The sequence below is a fragment of the Schistocerca serialis genome, chromosome 4 (genome assembly GCF_023864345.2).
Source record: "Schistocerca serialis cubense isolate TAMUIC-IGC-003099 chromosome 4, iqSchSeri2.2, whole genome shotgun sequence".
NCBI classification, from domain to species: Eukaryota; Metazoa; Arthropoda; class Insecta; order Orthoptera; family Acrididae; genus Schistocerca; species Schistocerca serialis.
The window spans coordinates 883,054,043-883,075,490 of NC_064641.1; the positions used below are offsets into that span (position 1 = coordinate 883,054,043).

Here is a 21,448-nt window from a genome sequence, read left to right on the forward strand (position 1 = left end):
TCTCACTTTGGCTTCTGCAAGTGTTGGAGAGACTCACCACAGCACTCCCGACAAGTCGTACAGTTTCTGGAATGCTCATGCCAAGCGTCCAGGCCATCACAATCTGCCCTCGGTCAAACTCAGGTAGTTCGCGCGTTTCCCCATTCTAAGCACGCTCACTGATACTACACAAAATGTGCGTGTGACTGACTGGAAGTCATTTCTCGCCAGGTGACGATGCTAGCACCTGGACGGGTTTATGTCGATACTAGGTCAGTGGTCATAAATTTCTGGCTATCAGTGCACACAGCTCTCACAAGTTTCTGCATGATGAAGGAATTTCTGCTGTTTTATTCTCGGATGGTATGGATTGAATTGGATTGTTTGAGGGAAGAGACCAAACAGCGAGGTCATCACTCTCATCAGATTAGGGAAGGACAGGGAAGGAAGTCGGCCGCGCCCTTCAAAGGAGCCACCCCGGCATTTGCCTGGAGCAATTTTGGGAAATCATGGAAAACCTAATCAGGATGGCTGGACGCGGGATTTAACCATCGTCCTCCCAAATGTGAGTCCAGTGTGCTAACCACTGCACCACCTCGCTCAGTCGGATGATTTACCCTCAATTCAAATAACTTTTCGCTTTATGAGTTTACAGGCCAAGAAATTATTCAGGTGAAAAGCTGGCTGCTTCTTATGTCAGGAAAAGATTCTGCCCAGTAGAAAAAAAGTAAAGAAAACTCTTCGAGATGTTCTGAAAGCTTTTATTTAATGAAATCATAGAATCTCCATATTTTCTTAACTTCCACATTGGAGACTTTCGTAAATGTACAGCAACAAACTAAATTATGGGAGTATAAAGTCTACACAAATTCTGTCTTGACATAACAGGATGAAGTATTTTATTTAGAAAATTGTCTACAAACATAAAAAAGTTGCTGATTGAAACACACGTAAAAGATATTTTGGTTTTTAGAACCAGCCACTCAACCTAAAACTGTAGTTTAAATTACAGCAATGTCAATGAAGTTCACAATCGCAGTTTTTCCCACTCATAACATTATATAAATGAGATTTAAAATTTATATACATTGTATTGCACATGATACAATCATGAAAAGAGTTTTACAGATACATGTATCTGCTCCACCATTCCACTCGAGATACTCACGCAGTTTCTCAATAAATTAAAATTTAATGACACTTATGCATAACAGAAGATTAGGTTCTCAATTACTTTTCAGTTTCTTAGATTTAAACACTTTGGAGATCATAAACCTAGCAATACTGTAGAGAGCTATACAAAAGATCACTACAACAGCCAGCACGAAGGCAATGACATCTAGCAGCAGGTATTGGTACCAGGTCAGGTCTTTTGCTGCACTGCGCAGATGTGGTGCCCCGTTATGTCGAAGTACATACTCGATCCACCAGATGGCTTTAGGCAGGCTCTCTTCCTTATGCTCACGATAGACGGCTGAGAACTCCTTCATTTTCTCGCTGAATCTGTAGAAGGAAGCATGATAGATGGCAACGCTTTTTTTCAAAGCCTAAAAAGTGGTAACAGTTCGTCCAGAGTAAATACAAGAGTCAACACAACTAAGTATTGGTAAATTAGAATGAGAATTATTGAGTTTGAACGTTGCTGTGCAAGCGGATAATACAAAACAGAAGATGGGTAGGAAAATATTAGAAGCTATAAAGATTTATGAATAGAACCGGGAAAACTTGTTATGGTAGACCAATCACCATACCATGACATAACTGGGTAAGAGATGACGGAAAGCCTATGAAGACCTATTAGTTTTTACAATGACCTATCAACAACTAATGATGGAACTGGTTTTCTAGAAACCGAAGAAAGAATGTTCTAAAGTAAGCAAGTACAAAAATGTATGTTCATTTTATTTAACTCACAATCATTCAAGGAACTTGGGGAGCATTCCAGGTTCTGCGATACCAATTTTGAGGTAACATGATTTTTCATTTCCACGTAATTCTTTCATTATCAAACCTACTGAACAACATAAATTCCAATGAAAATGAGGTGACATCATAAATCATAAGCTACGTGAGGTGGTTCTTATACAGGGTGGTCCATTGATAGTGACCAGGCCAAATATCTCACGAAATAAGCATCAAACGATGAAACTACAAAGGACGAAACTTGTCTAGCTTGAAGGGGGAAACAAGATGGCGCTATGGTTGGCGCGCTAGACGGTGCTGCCATAGGTCAAACGGATATCAAATGCGTTTTTTTAAGGGTATACAGAATGAGTTTTTCGATGAAAAAATCGATTTTTGGGTAAATGCAGTTTCGAAAAATTTAGACTCTCCCGTTTAATACCATGTACAAAATATTTGGATGACGTGAATAGAACTATTTAAAATATTTTTTTAAAATAATTTCGACACATGATGTTCCACACCTTGTATATGAGACGCGAAATATACCTGATATAGACAGCCTTGCCAAAGATATAATTGAGCGCAAGAGGGTTAGCTTTTCTGTTGGCTACACTGCTAGACAGTTGACAATAGATTCTGCACCATTTGTATTGTTTCCTTTGTGAGTACATCCATGTCATTGTTGTGAAAGTCGTATGTGGAGAAGTCATTGAGTTTTCTTTCCTTCAACATGCCAAGACCTAGTCTGAAGGTATTTAGAAAGCGTGTACATTTGCGCAAGAAAGTAAAGTACTAAAAATTCGTCTGATTCATCTTCATCAGTATCTAATGTCCCAGTACCGACTAACCTCAACACTGGTAGTGATACATTGAGTGATGCTGCTGCCACTACACCGGAAAGTGCTTCAAGAAGAAAACTAGCTGGAATTGAAGAAGAATACGAGAAACTAAATGCTGGGACTACAAAATATGAGGTAATTAACGTCTCTTTATTATCAGAAGTTTTGGAGAAAAATGTGTGCTGCAAACAATGTGGAAAATGTAGTGTTTCATTGAAAACAAACTTACATGTAGGACTTGCTTGTGAATTAGAGTTGATGTGCAGTTATTGCAAACACAGTATTACTTTCTTCAATTCCTCACATGTTACTGCAGATACAGGTAAAATATACGATATAAACATTAGACTGGTTTATGGATTACGGTGTATAGGAAAGGGCAGGGCTGCAGGTGCCATGGTGTGTGGTGTGATGAACCTCCCTCCTCCACCTTCAAAATTTAACAAACATATAATTGCAATAGGCTCTGCTGTAGAAGATGCGACACAGGAAAACATGAAAGATGCTGTTGAGGAAGCAGTTGTTGAAAATAATAACAGCAGAGACTTGTCCATAGCTTTTGATGGAAGCTGGCAGAAGAGAGGCCACACATTTATGAATGATGTAGTAACAGCTACAAGTGTGGACACTGGTAAGGTAGTTGATGTGGCAATACTTTACAAGCATTGCAGACGCAAGGAGAAAATGAAAAATAAACATGAAGAAGAGTGCATGGCAAATTACTATGGGTCAAGTGGTGGTATGGAAGTTGCTGGTGTAAGAAGTATTTATCAACACTCAGTAAAATGGTACAACGTTAGATACATAAATTATCTTGGAGATGGTGACTCAATGGCTTTCAAAGAAATTGAGGAACTGAGACCCTATGGTAACGATGTGAAAATTTCCAAACTGGAGTATGTTGGCCATGTTCAGAAAAGGATGGGATCAAGACTTCGACGGGTCAAGGCTAGCATGAAAGGCAAGAAATTGAGCGATGGGAATACTTTAGATGGGAAAAATAGACTGACAGATGCTACAATAGATCATATTCAGAAATGCTATGGTCTAGCAATAAGACAGAATACAGCAGATGCAGAATTAATGAGAAGAGCAGTCTGGGCTCTGTTTCTTCGTACAGCTTCAAACAATGAGAATCCCCAACATGGGCTATGTCCAAAAGGAGACGATAGTTGGTGCAAGTACAACAGAGGCAAGGTAACTAAGAAACAATACAATCACCCTCATCACCTGCCACCTGCCATAATGGATGAAATAAAACCAATATTCCGATACCTTGCAGATATTAGTCTACTAAAGAAATGTCTTCATGGCCAGACTCAAAATCCAAATAAGTGTGTGAACCATGTGATATAGAATAACCTAAAACTGTGTTTGTGGGTATAAACACACTTCACTTTGGCGTTGATGATGCTGTTTCAACATTCAATCAGGGCAATATAACAAAGTGCAAAGTTCTGCAGAAGTTGGGGCTCTGTGTAGGACTACAAACTGCCGCAGCTGTGCTTTTTTTGGACAAGGAACGGCTCAGGTCTTCAGACAATGCCATAAAAGTATATTCAAAGATGGCTAGACAGCATAGCAGAGCCATCAAGAGGAAGCTGTTGGACGATTCTCATGATACAAGCTATGGAGCAGGCTTGTACTGAAGTAAAAACTTTGAAGCTAATTTCCCGTAACTTTCGTTTTTTTGTGTATAAGATACATTTTCTCAGGGCCTATTTATAGTAGAAAGATGAAATTTTCTGTAGTTGTTCCTTAAGACCTTCTAATAGATCTGAATTAAAAGACATTTGGAATTATTTTGTATTAATGGATGAAAATTTTAAAATACTTATTAAAATATATGACTTTTTTTAACATTTACAAAAAATAAAATATCTGAAAAACTATACATTATTTTTTCAAAATTAATAATTCAGCATATAAGCAGATCATATCTCTGCGTTCTGTGAAAAAATCAAGAGTATCGTCCAAGTAACAAATGGGAAAATGTTCCTAGCTTTTAGCTCAATTTAACATTGTAAACATAGGGCGTTCCGTATACCCTTAAATAGGAACCCCCATTTTATTACATATTCGTGTAGTACGTAAAGAAGTATGAATGTTTTAGTTGGACCACTTTTTTCGCTTTGTGACAGATGGCACTGTAATAGTCACAAACGTATAAGTACGTGGTATCATGTAAATTCCGCCAGTGCGGACGGTATTTGCTTCGTGATACATTACCCGTGTTAAAAATGGACCGTTTACCAATTGCGGAAAAGGTCGATATCGTGTTGATGTATGGCTATCGTAATCAAAATGCCCAACGGGCGTGTGCTATGTATGCTGCTTCGTATCCTGGACGACATCATCCAAGTGTCCGGACCGTTCGCCGCGTAATTACGTTATTTAAGGAAACAGGCAGTGTTCAGCCACATGTGAAACGTCAACCACGACCTGCAACAAATGATGATGCCCAAGTAGGTGTTTTAGCTGCTGTCGCGGCTAATCCGCACATCAGTAGCAGACAAACTGCGCGAGAATCGGGAATCTCAAAAACATCGGTTTTGAGAATGCTACATCAACATCGATTGCACCCGTACCATATTTCTATGCACCAGGAATTCCATGTCGGCGACTTTCCACGTCGTGTACAGTTCTGCCACTGGGCACAAGAGAAATTATGGGACGATGACAGTTTTTTTGCACGTGATCTATTTAGCGACGATTCGTCATTCACCAATAGCGGTAACGTAAACCGGCATAATATGCACTATTGGGCAACGGAAAATCCACGATGGCTGCGACAAGTGGAACATCAGCGACCTTGGCGGGTTAATGTATGGTGCGGCATTATGGGAGGAAGGATAATTGGCCCCCATTCTATCGATGGCAATCTAAATGGTGCAATATATGCTGATTTCCTACGTAATATTCTACCGATGTTACTACAAGATGGTTCAAATGGCTCTGAGCACTATGGGACTTAACATCTATGGTCATCAGTCCCCTAGAACTTAGAACTACTTAAGCCTAACTAACCTAAGGACATCACACAACACCCAGTCATCACGAGGCAGAGAAAATCCCTGACCCCGCCGGGAACCGAACCCGGGAAACCGGGCGCGGGAAGCGAGAACGGTACCGCATGACCTACTACAAGATGTTTCACTGCATGACAGAATGGCGATGTATTCGAACATGATGGATGTCCGGCACATAGCTCGCATGCGGTTGAAGCGGTATTGAATAGCCGATTGCACGACGGGTGGATTGGTCGTCGAAGCATGGCCCGCACGTTCACCGGATCTGACGTTCCCTGACTTCTTTCTGTAGGGAAAGTTGAAGGATATTTGCTATCGTGATCCACCGACAACGCCTGACAACATGCGTCAGCGCATTGTCAATACATGTGCGAACATTAGGGAAGGCGAATTACTCACTGTTGAGAGGAATGTCGTTACACGTATTGCCAAATGCATTGAGGTTGATGGACATCATTTTGAACATTTATTGCATTAATGTGGTATTTACAGGTAATCACGCTGTAACAGCACGCGTTCTCAGAAATGATAAGTTCACAAAGGTACATGTATCACATTGGAACAACCGAAATAAAATGTTCTAACGTACCTACGTTCTGTATTTTAATTTAAAAAACCTACCTGTTGCCAACCGTTGGTGTAAAATTGAGAGCCATATGTTTGTGACTATTACAGCGCCATCTATCACAAAGCGAAAAAAGTGGTCCAACTAAAACATTCATATTTCCTTACGTACTACACGAATATGTAATAAAAAAATGGGGGTTCCTATTTAAAAAAAACGCAGTTGATATTCGTTTGACCTATGGCAGCGCCATCTAGCGGGCCAACCATAGCGCCTTCTGGTTTCCCCCCTTCAAGCTAGACAAGTTTCGTTCTTTGTAGTTTTTTCGTTTGACGCTTATTTCGTGAGATATTTGGCCTGGTCACGATCAATGGACCACTCTGTACATGGTACACTAAACATATTTTGTGTCTACGCTAGAGTGTAGCTAGAGATCGCACAAAGAGAACAATCCTGGCGTTACTGGAGTTTACCTGTGACGCTTGGTAAAAATAGCTTCTCGAGTCACAGGGCAACCCGCGACTAGACATCCTGGCAAATACGATTCTCGATATGGTAGCTACCTGTCTAGGATGACAATAAGACAATTTTGTTTTTGAGTTTTAACCAGAAATGGTGAAGATGCTGTGGGATACAAATTTCATCAGTCCATACCACCAGCCGGAGCAGCTCCCACAACAAAAACCAAACCTTTTCAGTGAGTTCTGAAGTTGTAGGCAGAATGTCCTTTGGAGTCATTTTGTAAGTAGGCTGTTTAGGTTTTTATGTTGGTAACGCCACGTAGCGCTCTGTATAGGTTATTGTCAGTCAGGGCCATTCTTTTGTAGGGATTATTGAAAGTCCGATTGCGCTGCGCTAAAAATATTGTGTGTCAGTTTAGTGATGATCAGAATAAGTAAAGAGAGAAATGTCTGAGTACGTTCAGTTTTGCTCAGCTGTTTGAAAATCAAATAACGTAAGAGATATACCAGCACAGTAATTCATAAATTTTTCTAAGCGGATGTTTCATATGTCGACCCTTAGCCGAGGATACCTCACTGGAGTCTTCTGATTTGTTCTTGTAATTTGTGTAACTAGTGTAGCTATTGTTTATTGCTAGCGCGTAATTGTAGAGAGAATTTCCTTTGTAGTTGTAGTTTTTCATTGTTGTACAGTAAAACAGTTGTGGTATGCATGTAGATTTGTACCAAGTATTTCGCAGCTGTGCTTGGAATTAACTAGATATTATTTTCAGTGATATGTTAATATGTTTTACTGTTTTTGCTCTTCAAATTGTGCTTTTCTTGTTATCGTGTGAAATACGTGATAATTATGGCGTGTGAAAAACGTAGCACTAGGCTCCAAAGTAAATTAAGAAAAGATAGTGACGATGAGCGTAGCTTATCAGCACCACCGTCTAATGAATTAACAGACATACAAAGTAGTAATTTGGTAATTGTGAGTAGGGAAATGGAGCGAGCGCCAAATAATGGTGTAGACAGTGAAACAGTTAATGAACAGGGAAGCATTATCGATAGATCGGTCGGCAACAGCTCGCCTCAGGAATCCGAAATGACAGGACAAAATATTTTGCAAATACTGTAGATTCAGGTTCTGCGTGCTCACCTTTTTCTCAATTAAGTCAAGACACATATTCTGCTTTTAAAAATACAAATCAGCCACAGACTGCACACAGGACAGTCAGTGATTTTCATACAGAGCGCTACGTGACGTTACCAATATAAAAACCTAAACAGCCTACTTACAATTTCATATCCATACTAAAGCAATAGATTTTTGATGGCGGTTAAATAATTTAATCAGTATGTTAACTCTGATTGTCCTCACTGCGGTTAGACTGTAACAGGCGTCCAGACTCTTCTGGCCTGTTATTTTCGTTTCCGTTCCCATGTATTAAGATTACTACAGGTTACACAGTGGTCAATGACACCAGTTCTGCCTTCACGTAGAAAAACGTACACAGATATTAACCGTGCGTCTCAATTGCGAATCGTGATATACAGAGCAGCATCGTCAAAACACAAACCACTCCTGCAGCTGCTATACAATTCACTGGAGCATTTTTATGCAAAAGACAGAAGATCATTGAGCTTAATAACCTACTACAAATAACGCTGATTTAGTGGCATGCTGTCGTATTTTACCTTTTATCTTCAATGAGCTCGCGAATGGCATCCGGAACCGAGTCTCTCGTGACGTCCCAGAATTTGAGCTCAATGCCGATGCCGGCGTCGATCATTTTCGCCACGTTGTGGTGCTGGTCACCGAAGAAAGGAATCCCCAGTAGAGGGACTCCGTAATAGGCGGCCTCATTAAAGCTCTGCAGTCCGCCCTGAGTGATGAACACGCGCACATTGGGATGTGCTGTAAGCCAGAAAACAGAGGTCACTGAAATTGCACAATACATCAATAATCGATGGTGCAAGAGAAGATTAACAGTAAACAACAATTTGTGTACTGCTGATTTTTTTCCAAATTTACTGTTATATCATCAAGAGAAATGTTCGTAGAAGTAAGGATGTATGTCTTGGATAGTCCTGGAACGAGTTCCCTCGTCATTTGAGCGTTAGCTTCTCTTGTAGTGTTTACTACTGGGGCCTGCTGACATTTTCAATATTTCTAGCTTCAAGAGGGCCCTAAAGTGACGAAAACAACTCAAGGACTGATGGGTCGAGAGTTTTGTAAGCGACACCCGACATAGTGTATTACAGTTTAACAGAAGTGTACCAGCAAACCGGATGCGGCAAATGTATCCAAGTACACTTTGCTCCCGGTATAAGCGATTTCACTACTCGCGAATTCGATTATTGTTGTTGTTTCGTCCATTAATCTTGAGATTGGTTAGACTCAATTCACATTCCTGGCGCATGTACGATATCCTCTTCATTTCATCATGCCACTTTCTGTTAGGCCTGTCCCTGCGACTTTTGCATTCCGCTATCCCTTCAGTTTTCAGCAATGACTCATGTCACAATTCGTGTCGAACCATTGTGTCTCTTCATATGACTTTGTATTTTGTTAACATTTTTTCTCGTTAACTCGTTGCAGAACGTCTGTGTCCTTTCACGCTCTGTCATTCTGATCTTTAATACTCTCCTCAAATAACACATGTCAGAAGGTTTCTAATCATTTCTTTTCCGTTTGCCTCATTGCCCACGTTTTGCACTTTTGTAGAGGAGTGCTTAACTCCTCGCGTATTTTTTTCTGATCTTAGCTTTGAATTTTCGGATGTCTGCAGCTGTTAAGTATTACAGAAAATATTTTTGCCTTGTGGAATGTCTAGCATCTTCCTTCATTGTCTACTCTACACCTCCCCTCTACCCTTCCCATTCCCATTCCCGATGTCATGTGCCGATTTTCACAGAGAGAATATGTAACCCATCAATCTCCGTAACTGATATCAAGTTGCCTAAAAACGGAAAATATTTTACTCCATTCCAAGTAATCCAAACCCTTCTTCAAATCCAAAAATGCAAGAAATGTTTCCTTGGCTTTCCTAAATATATCCTCCATTGCTGACGGCAGCACTAAAATCGTTTCCCGAGTACCCCTGCCATCAGTAAAACCAAACTGTTCCTTATGACTGAACATTGTTTAGAACACATTAATATCACCTTAAATTTTTGTCTATATTTCATAACTAAGTGCTCTAGTTTTCTTAATTGCAACCGAGCGGGGTGACGCAATGGTTAACACACTGGACTCGCATTTGGGAGGACGACGGTCATCCTGATTTAGGTTTTCCGTGATTTCTCCAAATCGTTTCAGGCAAATCCCGGGATGGTTCCTCCGAAAGGGTACGGCCGATTTGCTTCCCCATCCCTCCCTAATCCGAGCTTGTGCTCCGTCTGTAATGACTTCGTGTCGGCAGGACGTTAAACACTAATTTTGTTTTCCTCCTCTTAATTGTAAATTGAGCGTGCTTCGCACAACGCTTAGTGTTATTCGTGCTTCTGCATCATTAATCACACTCGTACAGCATCTTCTATGAGCACCTTAGTTTTGACAATACAACTAGATTGCGTAGGAAAGTTTATTGACTATAATGGTTGACGCCAGAGAAGACGACATGTAACGGAGGCGTATGCAAGAGAGCAAAGACGTCGCAGTTAAGAAGGGATTCTGTTGTTGGCGATGAAGAAAGCTGGGTGTCCCAAAATAGGTCGAAGATAAGTTACAACGTGTACGCTGGAAATGGTGCTCCATCTTTAATGACCTCTTCGTTGATGGGGCGTTAAGTCGTTGTCTTCTTTCCTTTCTTGTGGCTTCGCACAATATTGCAATGTGAAATTTACTACCGCCAAGACAATAACCCTGGTAGTTTCTAAATGGAGGTTGAAATTAAGATTTTTTAAAGTTACAAAACTCATGTGGATTGTTCATACTATAGAAAAGAACAAACAGTACTAAAATTTTTATTGCCCATTAAAGGTGAAACACTCACGGAAATGATTCAGCGTCTTCAGAATCTTGTGACACGTAGTCGGGATACAGAATGCTCGAAGGAGGGACCTGGTACTAAATACCGTGAACATTGAGTGCAGTCATAATCATGAACCTGACTGTACAACTAGTTGGTGCCTGGCAGCAGCGTTACTCTTTTGGGAGCTCACATGACGTTGCTCTTAGTCGAGGAAGTCTATTTGAGGCAGATGATAGTGAACACGTTTTATCGTAACTATTTTAACATTCAGTTTGTAATAATTTAGCATCTCTTATAAATGATCTGGGACTGACAACAGTAACAATTTTTCAGATGTGTTATATGTCTTCTCTCGACGGTTAGCTGGATAAAAGCTGTAAGTCATTTCCACATCAATTTAATCTTAGTGTTTTTTTTTCTGGTTGCGAGACCGATAGCTCTGTGATGGTCGTGCTGCTGGTGTTTCTCCAGTCATTAACTCAGTAAGATGCTGAATATTGGATACAGTAGTACCACCATCTTTTGCACTTTACGAAAGTGAAGCTGTGCACAGAAAGGTACGGCGTTTTCCGTGGAACCGTTGTGCACTTCACTCGGTCCTCAATCGTTTTGTTTCCCAGAAGTAGTAGTCTTTTACGTTTCTTCTCTTCCTGAGCAATTTCAAATCTTTAAATAACGAAAGCACTTCTTACTTTCAAGTACCTAGCCTCGGAAAACGAATTTGGTGATCTAAACTCGACACTTGGGTGCCGTATTGTTTGTCCTATAGAGAGCCGCGTTTGGTCTACCGAATAACCCAAAATAATCAACTTATTGTTACGCAAACCAACAGATGGAGAATGGAAAACAACGGAGGAACACTTCAAAGGCATGCAACAGCCCAACTTTTATGGATCCTATCACTAGAAAACACGTATCATCCACCTGACTCGTAGCAAATCATATTTTTTTTAATTACGGGAGATATTCTGCAACTGTATTGTTTTGTGTCTATGATGCAGATTCAGATTACAAGTTTATCATCATTGCTGTCGGAGACTTTGTTACATGCAGTGATTCGACAATTTTCAGAGACTTCCCATCTGCCAGAAATATACACGAAAAGAAGTAGGTTTGGCTGTGCTCAGCTATTCATCGAATGTATCTTCCTGATTTTATCTAAGAAATGGAACATTTTGTATAGTCTACTAGATCTAAAAGTGATTTTTCAATCGATGTTGTTTAGTACCCAAACATTTGTACCAGAGGTGGCATTAGACAAGGTGACGCTTTTTCAAAGATCATACGAAACAGCAGAACATAACACCAGAAAGTAACACATACAGCATCTTATTGAGATATTCTTTGCTCGGTATTTTATCCGACATGGCAAAATAAATAAAAGTAACTGGGTTAAATCTATAGATAGATGTTAATGTGCACCTGAAAGTACACAACTAGTTTGTACTTAGAAATTGCATACTTTTACTCCAAATTCGGTCAGTCACGTTCAAGTATTGTGGTATGAATGGGACAGCACTCAAACCTAACTGGAAGAGTGCAGAAAGTGGAAATAAGCAGTTCACATAATATGCAAAAAACTGATTATTTCTCAAACTGGGGAACAGTCAAGAATGGGGTTCCACAAGGTTCGGTCTTGGGTCCTCTGCTGTTCTCAATATGTATTAATGACTTGCCATTCTATATTCACGAAGATGCAAAGCTGGTACTTTTTACTGATGATACAAGTGTAGCTGTTACACCAAACAGATAAGAATTAACTGGTGAAATTGTAAACGTTGTTTTTCAGAAAATCATTAAGTGGTTCTCTGCAAATGGGCTCTCATTAAACTTTGACAAAACACAGTACATACAGTTCCACACAGTAAATGGAATGACACCATTAATAAATATAGACTTCGATCAGAAATCGGTAGCTAAGGTAGAATACTCAAAATTGCTAGGTGTATGCATTGATGAGGGACTGAACTGGAAAAAACACACTGAAGATCTGCTGAAACGTTTGAGTTCAGCTACTTATGCTATTAGGGTCATTGCAAATTTCGGCGATATACATCTCAGGAAATTAGTTTACCACGCCTATTTTCATTCTCTGCTTCCGTATGGCATCATATTCTGGGGTAACTCATCATTGAGTAAAAGAGTGTTCATTGCACAAAAGCGTGTAATCAGAATAATTGCTGGAGCTCATCCAAGATCATCCTGCAGACACTTATTTAAAGAGCTAGAGATCTTCACTGTAGCCTAACAATATATATATTCACTTACGAAATTTGTTATTAACAATCTGAACTAATTCAAAAGTAACAGCAGTGTACATGGCTACAACACTAGGAGAAAGGATGATCTTCACTACTCAAGATTAAATCTAACTTTGGCTCAGAAGGGGGTAAATTATGCTGCCACAAAAATCTTTGGTCACTTACTTAACAGCATCAAAAGTGTGACAGATAGCCATATAGCATTTAAAAGGAAATTAAAAGAATTTCTTAATGGCTACTCCTACTTATTAGATGAATTTTTGGATATAGTAAGTGGGTAATTTCCCCAACTCCCACAAAAAAATTAAAAATATTAAGTGTCATGTAATATTTTGCATAATGTAATATCTTGTATAGACACCTTTTATTAACCTGACACGTTCCAAATCATTTCGAAGTGTCGTATTCATGATCTATGGAACAAATACTAATCTAATCTAACCTAATCTAATCTAATCACTACTTTTGCCTACAGAACTGTTTGTTCATAGAGAAGCTACACATCTAAATATATACCCCAGTGAACTTATATACATAATTTTTCGTCCTATTATTTTTTTATTCGTAGTGTTTCGCAATAAATGTCAATAAATTCAAATATTACAAGAAAATATATGTTTCACTTTACACAATTCTGTAGAGTAAATGGCATAACACGATTGATGAATATAGACTATGAACAGAAGTCTGTTGCTACGGTAGAATACACTGTGAACGGAAGTCTGCTGCTAAGGCAGAATACTCAAAGTTTCTAGGTGTGTGCATTGATGAGAAATAGAATTGGTTGAAACACATCGATGATCTGCTGAAACGGTTAGGCTCAGCTACTTATACTATCAGGGTTATTGCAAATTTTGGTATTAACATAACAGTAAATTAGCCTACTATGCCTATTTCATTCACTGCTTTCATATGGCATCATATTTTGGGGCAATTCGTCATTAAGAGAGAAAGTAATCATTGCACAAAAGCGTGTAATCAGAATAATAGCCGGAGCTCACCCAAGATCACCTTGCAGACATTTATTTAAGGAACTCGGGATATTCACAGTACCTTCACAATACATATATTCACTTATGAAATTTGTCATTAATAACCCATCCCAAAATAACAGTGAAGTGCATAGCTACAACACTAGAAGAAAGGATAATATTCACTATTCTGGATTAAATCTCACTTTGGCGCAGAAAGGGGTGAATTATGCTGCCATAAAAATCTTTGCTCATTTTCCAAATAGTATTAAAAGTCTGACAGATAATCAACCAACATTTAAAAGCAAATTAAAAGAATTTCTGAATGATGACTCATTCTACTCAATAGATGAATTCTTAGATATGAAGTACTAACTGTCAGAAAAAATTAATTAATTATTTTGTGTAAAGAAAACATGTTAATTTGACATGTTCCACATCATTACGAAATGTCGTATTCATGATCTATGGAACAGGAATTAATGTATGTATGTATGTACGTATGTGTATATCTGTATGTATCTTTGCTGTAACAGAGACTGTTTTCGACTATCGATACCGAAGAATCGAGTCATATGGTGGTGGCGAATAAGAGATGGTGATTGTGGTTACAGTCGGCTGGTGGGTTGAATTTTCGTACGTAAAGACACGGATGAAACATTTAAATTAATATGTGCGCCTTATCAATGTGAACTGGAGAAAGACAGTGATTAATACTGGACGAAATGCGAGCAGTCACTGCCATCTTATTCATGGATGAACGAAAACAGTTTTCGCGTGTGCAGTAGACGCAGATCGGTTGGTTACTGGGAACACTATGCGTGTGAACTATCACATTTGAACCTTTAGATCATTGTGCTTTTATGTGAACAAGCATTGAACCGTGTGGTATCACTGAACTGAAAATGTTTCGCAGGTGCCAAGGAGTAAGCAACTGTACAGACAAACATACTCCGTAAATACGCCAATGCCGCGTATTTCAAATAATGTCAATTCCGAAATTACAGCCTCATGACATCAGACTCACGACTGTAGCGACAGTGTGGGAGATGCAACAGATGTATAACGGATCTCGAGATCGCCAAATACCAGCATGAGTGTAATCGTTGGAGCAGCAAAAGCAGGGATTTTTAAAACTGGAAAAAAAACTTTAAAGAATAATATTGTTCCAGTTGTATTGCAATTTTTAGATTTACAACATTGTGGCTGCAACAGTACCGCCATATAAATGTAGTGTTGCTACGCATCCTTCCCTACAATCCTTCTGTTCACTTTTCAAATAGTAATCATACTTGACAATGTCAAATGGTGCAAGATGTTCGAAAGTCTGAGTAAAGTAGGGGTAAGCTATATGGAAAGACGGGTAATATACAGTATGTACAAGGGTCAAGGAGGAACAATAAGGATGGAAGACCAGGGACAAAGTACTCGCATTAAAAAGGGTGTAAGACAGGGATGTAGTCTTTTGCCCCTGCTGTTGAGTCTATGCAGCGAGGAAGCAATGATGGAAATAAAAGAAAGGTTCAAGACTGGAATTAAAATTGAAGCTGAAACGATGACAAGTATAAGCTTCGCTGATGACATCGCTATCCTCATTGAAAGTGAAGGAGAATTACAGGATCTGCTGAACGGAATAAACAGTCTAGTGAGTACAGAATATGGATTCAGAGTAAACCGAAGAAAGGCGGAAGTAATAAGAAGTAGATGCAATGAGAACAGCGAGGAACTTGACATCATAACTGGTGGTTTCTGCTACCTACGCAGCAAAATAGGCCACGACGGACGGAGCAAGGACATAAAAAGTAGAGTAACAGTGACAATATTGACTGGAATACTCTCTTTCAAATTTTAAAGGTGGCTGGGGTAAAATACAGGGAGCGAAAGGCTATTTACAATTTGTACAGAAACCAGGTGGCAGTTATAAGAGTCGAGGGACATGAAAGGGAAGCAGTGGTTGGGAAGGGAGTGAGACAGGGTTGTAGCCTCTCCCCGATGTTATTCAATCTGTGTATTGCGCAAGCAGTAAAGGAAACAAAAGAAAAATTCGGAGTAGGTATTAAAATCCATGGAGAAGAAATAAAAACTTTGAGGTTCGCCAATGACATTGTAATTCTGTAAGAGACAGTAAAGGACTTGGAAGAGCAGTTGAACGAAATGGACAGTGTCTTGAAAGCAGGATATAAGGTGAACATCAACAAAAGCAAAACGAGGGTAATGGACTGTAGTGGAATTAAGTCGGGTGATGCAGAGGGAATTAGATTAGGAAATGAGACACGTAAGTAGTAAATGAGTTTTGCTATTTGGGGAGCAAAATAACTGAGGATGGTCGGAGTACAGAAGATATAAAATGTATACTGTCAATGGCAAGGAAAGCGTTTCTGAAGAACAGAAATTTGTTAACATCGAGTATAGATTTAAGCGTCAGGAAGTCGTTTCTGAAATTATTTGTGTGGAGTGTAGCCATATATGGAAGTGAAACATGAACGATAAATAGTTTGGACAAGAAGAGAATAGAAGCCTTCGAAATGTGGTGCTACAGAAGGATGCTGAAGATTAGATGGGTAGATCACATAACTAATGTGGAGGTATTGAATGGAATTGGGGAGAAGAGGAGTTTGTGGCACAACTTGAGAAGAAGAAGGGACCGGTTGGTAGGATATGTTCTGAGGCATCAAGGGATCACTAATTTAGCATTGGAGGGCAGCGTGGAAGGTAAAAATGATGGAGACCAAGAGATGAATACACTAAGCAGATTCATAAGGATGTAGGTCGGAATAGGTACTGGGAGATGAAGCTTTTACAGGATAGAGTAGCATGGAGAGCTGCATCAAACCAGTCTCAGGACTGAAGGCCACAACATCAACAACAACACTGGCAAAAAGGGCATTCCTGGCCACGAGAAGTCTACTAGCGGCAAACACAGGTCTTAATCTCAGGAAAAATATCTGAGACTGTACGTTTGGAGCACACCATTGTATGGTAGTGAAACACGGACTGTGGCAAAACCGGAAAAGAAGAGAAGCAAAGCACTTGTGATGTGGTGCTACGAAAGAATGTTGAAAATTAAGTGGACTGTTAAGGTAAGGAATGAGAAGCTTCTCAGGCGATTAGGTGAGGAAAAGAATGTATGGAAAACACTGACAACAATAAGGTTGGTTGGCTTGTGGGATTAAGAACATCTGTTAAGACATCAGGGTATAGCGTCCATCGCAGTAGAGGGAGCTGTGGAGGGTAAAAACTAAAGAGGAAGATAGAGATTGGACTACATCTAGCAATTGACAAGAGGACGTAGGCTGCAAGAGCTACTCTGAGATGATGTTGGCACAGGAGAGGAAATCGTGGCAGGCTGCATCATACCAGTCAGACGGCGGATGACTCAAAAACAAAACAAAAAATCAATATGCATTTACCATGTTTCGAAGATCCTGACTTCTCACGTAAAATAAATAAATTAATTCGAACCTGTAGTAAAAGTGTTTTGTTCTGATTGGTTGAGAACTGCAGCCAGCACTATATTTGAATATGACTGATGATTTGACAGATTTTGTTCTGGGCTGATTTCTTTATAACATGACATGAGATGCATGGGTTGCATGCGTTAGTGTATTTCCAGTAACTCAGTACAGTTTTCAAGCTTGTACTTAATATTCAACAACATTCGTACTATATACTTGTGTTCCCCCCATGAACCATGGACCTTGCCGTTGGTGCGGAGGCTTGCGTGCCTCAGCGATACAGATAGCCGTACCGTAGGTGCAACCACAACGGAGGGGTATCTGTTGAGAGGCCAGACAAACGTGTGGTTCCTGAAGAGGGGCAGCAGCCTTTTCAGTAGTTGCAAGGGCAACAGTCTGGATGATTGACTGATCTGGCCTTGTAACAATAACCAAAACGGCCTTGCTGTGCTGGTACTGCGAACGGCTGAAAGCAAGGGGAAACTACAGCCGTAATTTTTCCCGAGGGCATGCAGCTTTACTGTATGATTACATGATGATGGCGTCCTCTTGGGAAAAATATTCCGGAGGTAAAATAGTCCCCCATTCGGATCTCCTGGCGGGGACTACTCAAGAGGATGTAGTTATCAGGAGAAAGAAAACTGGCATTCTACGGATCGGAGCGTGGAATGTCAGATCCCTTAATCGGGCAGGTAGGTTAGAAAATTTAAAAAGGGAAATGGATAGGTTGAAGTTAGATATAGTGGGAATTAGTGAAGTTCGGTGGCAGGAGGAACAAGACTTCTGGTCAGGTGACTACAGGGTTATAAACACAAAATCAAATAGGGGTAATGCAGGAGTAGGTTTAATAATGAATAGGAAAACAGGAATGCGGGTAAGCTACTACAAACAGCATAGTGAACGCATTATTGTGGCCAAGATAGATACGAAGCCCACACCTACTACAGTAGTACAAGTTTATATGCCAACTAGCTCTGCACATGACGAAGAAATTGAAGAAATGTATGATGAAATAAAAGAAATTATTCAGATTGTGAAGGGAGACGAAAATTTAATAGGCATGAGTGACTGGAATTCGAGTGTAGGAAAAGGGAGAGAAGGAAACATAGTAGGTGAATATGGATTGGGGGACAGAAATGAAAGAGGAAGCCGCCTGGTAGAATTTTGCACAGAGCACAACATAATCATAACTAACACTTGGTTTAAGAATCATGAAAGAAGGTTGTATACATGGAAGAACCCTGGAGATACTAAAAGGTATCAGATAGATTATATAATGGTAAGACAGAGATTTAGGAACCAGGTTTTAAATTGTAAGACATTTCCAGGGGCAGATGTGGACTCTGACCACAATCTATTGGTTATGACCTGTAGATTAAAACTGAAGAAACTGCAAAAAGGTGGGAATTTAAGGAGATGGGACCTGGATAAACTAAAAGAACCAGAGGTTCTACAGAGATTCAGGGAGAGCATAAGGGAGCAATTGACAGGAATGGGGGAAATAAATACAGTAGAAGAAGAATGGGTAGCTTTGAGGGATGAAGTAGTGAAGGCAGCAGAGGATCAAGTAGGTAAAACGACGAGGGCTAGTAGAAATCCTTGGGTAACAGAAGAAATATTGAATTTAATTGATGAAAGGAGAAAATATAAAAATGCAGTAAGTGAAACAGGCAAAAAGGAATACAAACGTCTCAAAAATGAGATCGAAAGGAAGTGCAAAATGGCTAAGCAGGGATGGCTAGAGGACAAATGTAAGGATGTAGAGGCCTATCTCACTAGGGGTAAGATAGATACCGCCTACAGGAAAATTAAAGAGACCTTTGGAGATAAGAGAACGACTCGTATGAATATCAAGAGCTCAGATGGAAACCCAGTTCTAAGAAAAGGAGGGAAAGCAGAAAGGTGGAAGGAGTATGTAGAGGGTCTATACAAGGGCGATGTACTTGAGGACAATATTATGGAAATGGAAGAGGATGTAGATGAAGATGAAATGGGAGATACGATACTGCGTGAAGAGTTTAACAGAGCACTGAAAGACCTGAGTCGAAACAAGGCCCCCGGAGTAGACAATATTCCATTGGAACTACTGACGGCCGTGGGAGAGCCAGTCCTGACAAAACTCTACCATCTGGTGAGCAAGATGTATGAAACAGGCGAAATACCCTCAGACTTCAAGAAGAATATAATAATTCCAATCCCAAAGAAAGCAGTTGTTGACAGATGTGAAAATTACCGAACTATCAGCTTAATAAGTCACAGCTGCAAAATACTAACACGAATTCTTTACAGACGAATGGAAAAACTAGTAGAAGCCAACCTCGGGGAAGATCAGTTTGGATTCCGTAGAAACACTGGAACACGTGAGGGAATACTGACCTTACGACTTATCTTAGAAGAAAGATTAAGGAAAGGCAAACCTACGTTTCTAGCATTTGTAGACTTAGAGAAAGCTTTTGACAATGTTGACTGGAATACTCTCTTTCAAATTCTAAAGGTGGCAGGGGTAAAATACAGGGAGCGAAAGGCTATTTACAATTTGTACAGAAACCAGATGGCAGTTATAAGAGTCGAGGGACATGAAAGGGAAGCAGTGGTTGGGAAGGGAGTAAGACAGGGTTGTAGCCTCTCCCCGATGTTGTTCAATCTGTATATTGAGCAAGCAGTAAAGGAAACAAAAGAAAAATTCGGAGTAGGTATTAAAATTCATGGAGAAGAAATAAAAACTTTGAGGTTCGCCGATGACATTGTAATTCTGTCAGAGACAGCAAAGGACATGGAAGAACAGTTGAATGGAATGGACAGTGTCTTGAAAGGAGGATATAAGATGAACATCAACAAAAACAAAACAAGGATAATGGAATGTAGTCTAATTAAGTCGGGTGATGCTGAGGGAATTAGATTAGGAAATGTTTAAAGTAGTAAAGGAGTTTTGCTATTTGGGGAGCAAAATAACTGATGATGGTCGAAGTAGAGAGGATATAAAATGTAGGCTGGCAATGGCAAGGAAAGCGTTTCTGAAGAACAGAAATTTGTTAACATCCAGTATTGATTTAAGTGTCAGGAAGTCATTTCTGAAAGTATTCGTATGGAGTGTAGCCATGTATGGAAGTGAAACATGGACGATAAATAGATTGGACAAGAAGAGAATAGAAGCTTTCGAAATGTGGTGCTACAGAAGAATGCTGAAGATTAGATGGGTAGATCACATAACTAATGAGGAAGTATTGAATAGGATTGGGGAGAAGAGAAGTTTGTGGCACAACTTGACCAGAAGAAGGGATCGGTTGGTAGGACATGTTCTGAGGCATCAAGGGATCACCAATTTAGTATTGGAGGGCAGCGTGGAGGGTAAAAATCGTAGGGGGAGACCAAGAGATGAATACACTAAGCAGATTCAGAAGGATGTAGGTTGCAGTAGGTACTGGGAGATGAAAAAGCTTGCACAGGATAGAGTAGCATGGAGAGCTGCATCAAACCAGTCTCAGGACTGAAGACCACAACAACAACAACAACTTGTACCAACTATATGCAATACCAGAATATGACGTTTATTTAATTATCTTGATTCTCGTTTTTGCATGTTTGAGTAAAGGTACAGCGCTATTACTCGTATATCAGTACAGCGTTGTTTCTTTTGTGGTGCACAATAAATTTAGTTTCATTCTCTTAACGTCGGAATCCCACACACGGAATTAAACACTTAACTAACATACTTACAGGATGACAATTATTGAATTATACGAAATAAAATAGCCATAACTTCTGAACGGTTTGTGTTAGGACGTTCAAACTGCAAGGTTGGCTGCGAAGCATGATAGTAACTAGCATGTGCAAGTGCTTACGCCTTGGCGACGAAGCCCACTTTCATTTGGATGAGTTCGTCAGTAAACAAACTTGGTGCATTTGGGGGACTGAGAAACCGCATTTCGCGATCGAGAAGTCTCTTCATCCTCAACGGGAGATAGTGTGTTGTCAAATGTCCAGTCACGGAACAATCCGTGCAATATTTCTGGATGGCACG

The 21,448-nt window shown here is 39.9% G+C and overlaps 1 protein-coding gene across 1 annotated transcript in view; it reads right to left on the reverse strand.

The window, feature by feature from the left end:
• Nucleotides 1–733: 733 nt before the first annotated feature.
• Nucleotides 734–21,448, reverse strand: part of LOC126475030 (UDP-glucosyltransferase 2-like) — a 64,114-nt gene continuing 43,399 nt past the window's right edge. The window contains exons 6-7 of the mRNA XM_050102573.1: nucleotides 8,462–8,681; nucleotides 734–1,482 (exon numbers count right to left, since the gene is read on the reverse strand). Coding sequence (XP_049958530.1) covers nucleotides 1,206–1,482; nucleotides 8,462–8,681 — 497 coding nt within the window. The 3' untranslated portion in view covers nucleotides 734–1,205. The remainder of the gene's footprint in view (nucleotides 1,483–8,461; nucleotides 8,682–21,448) is intronic.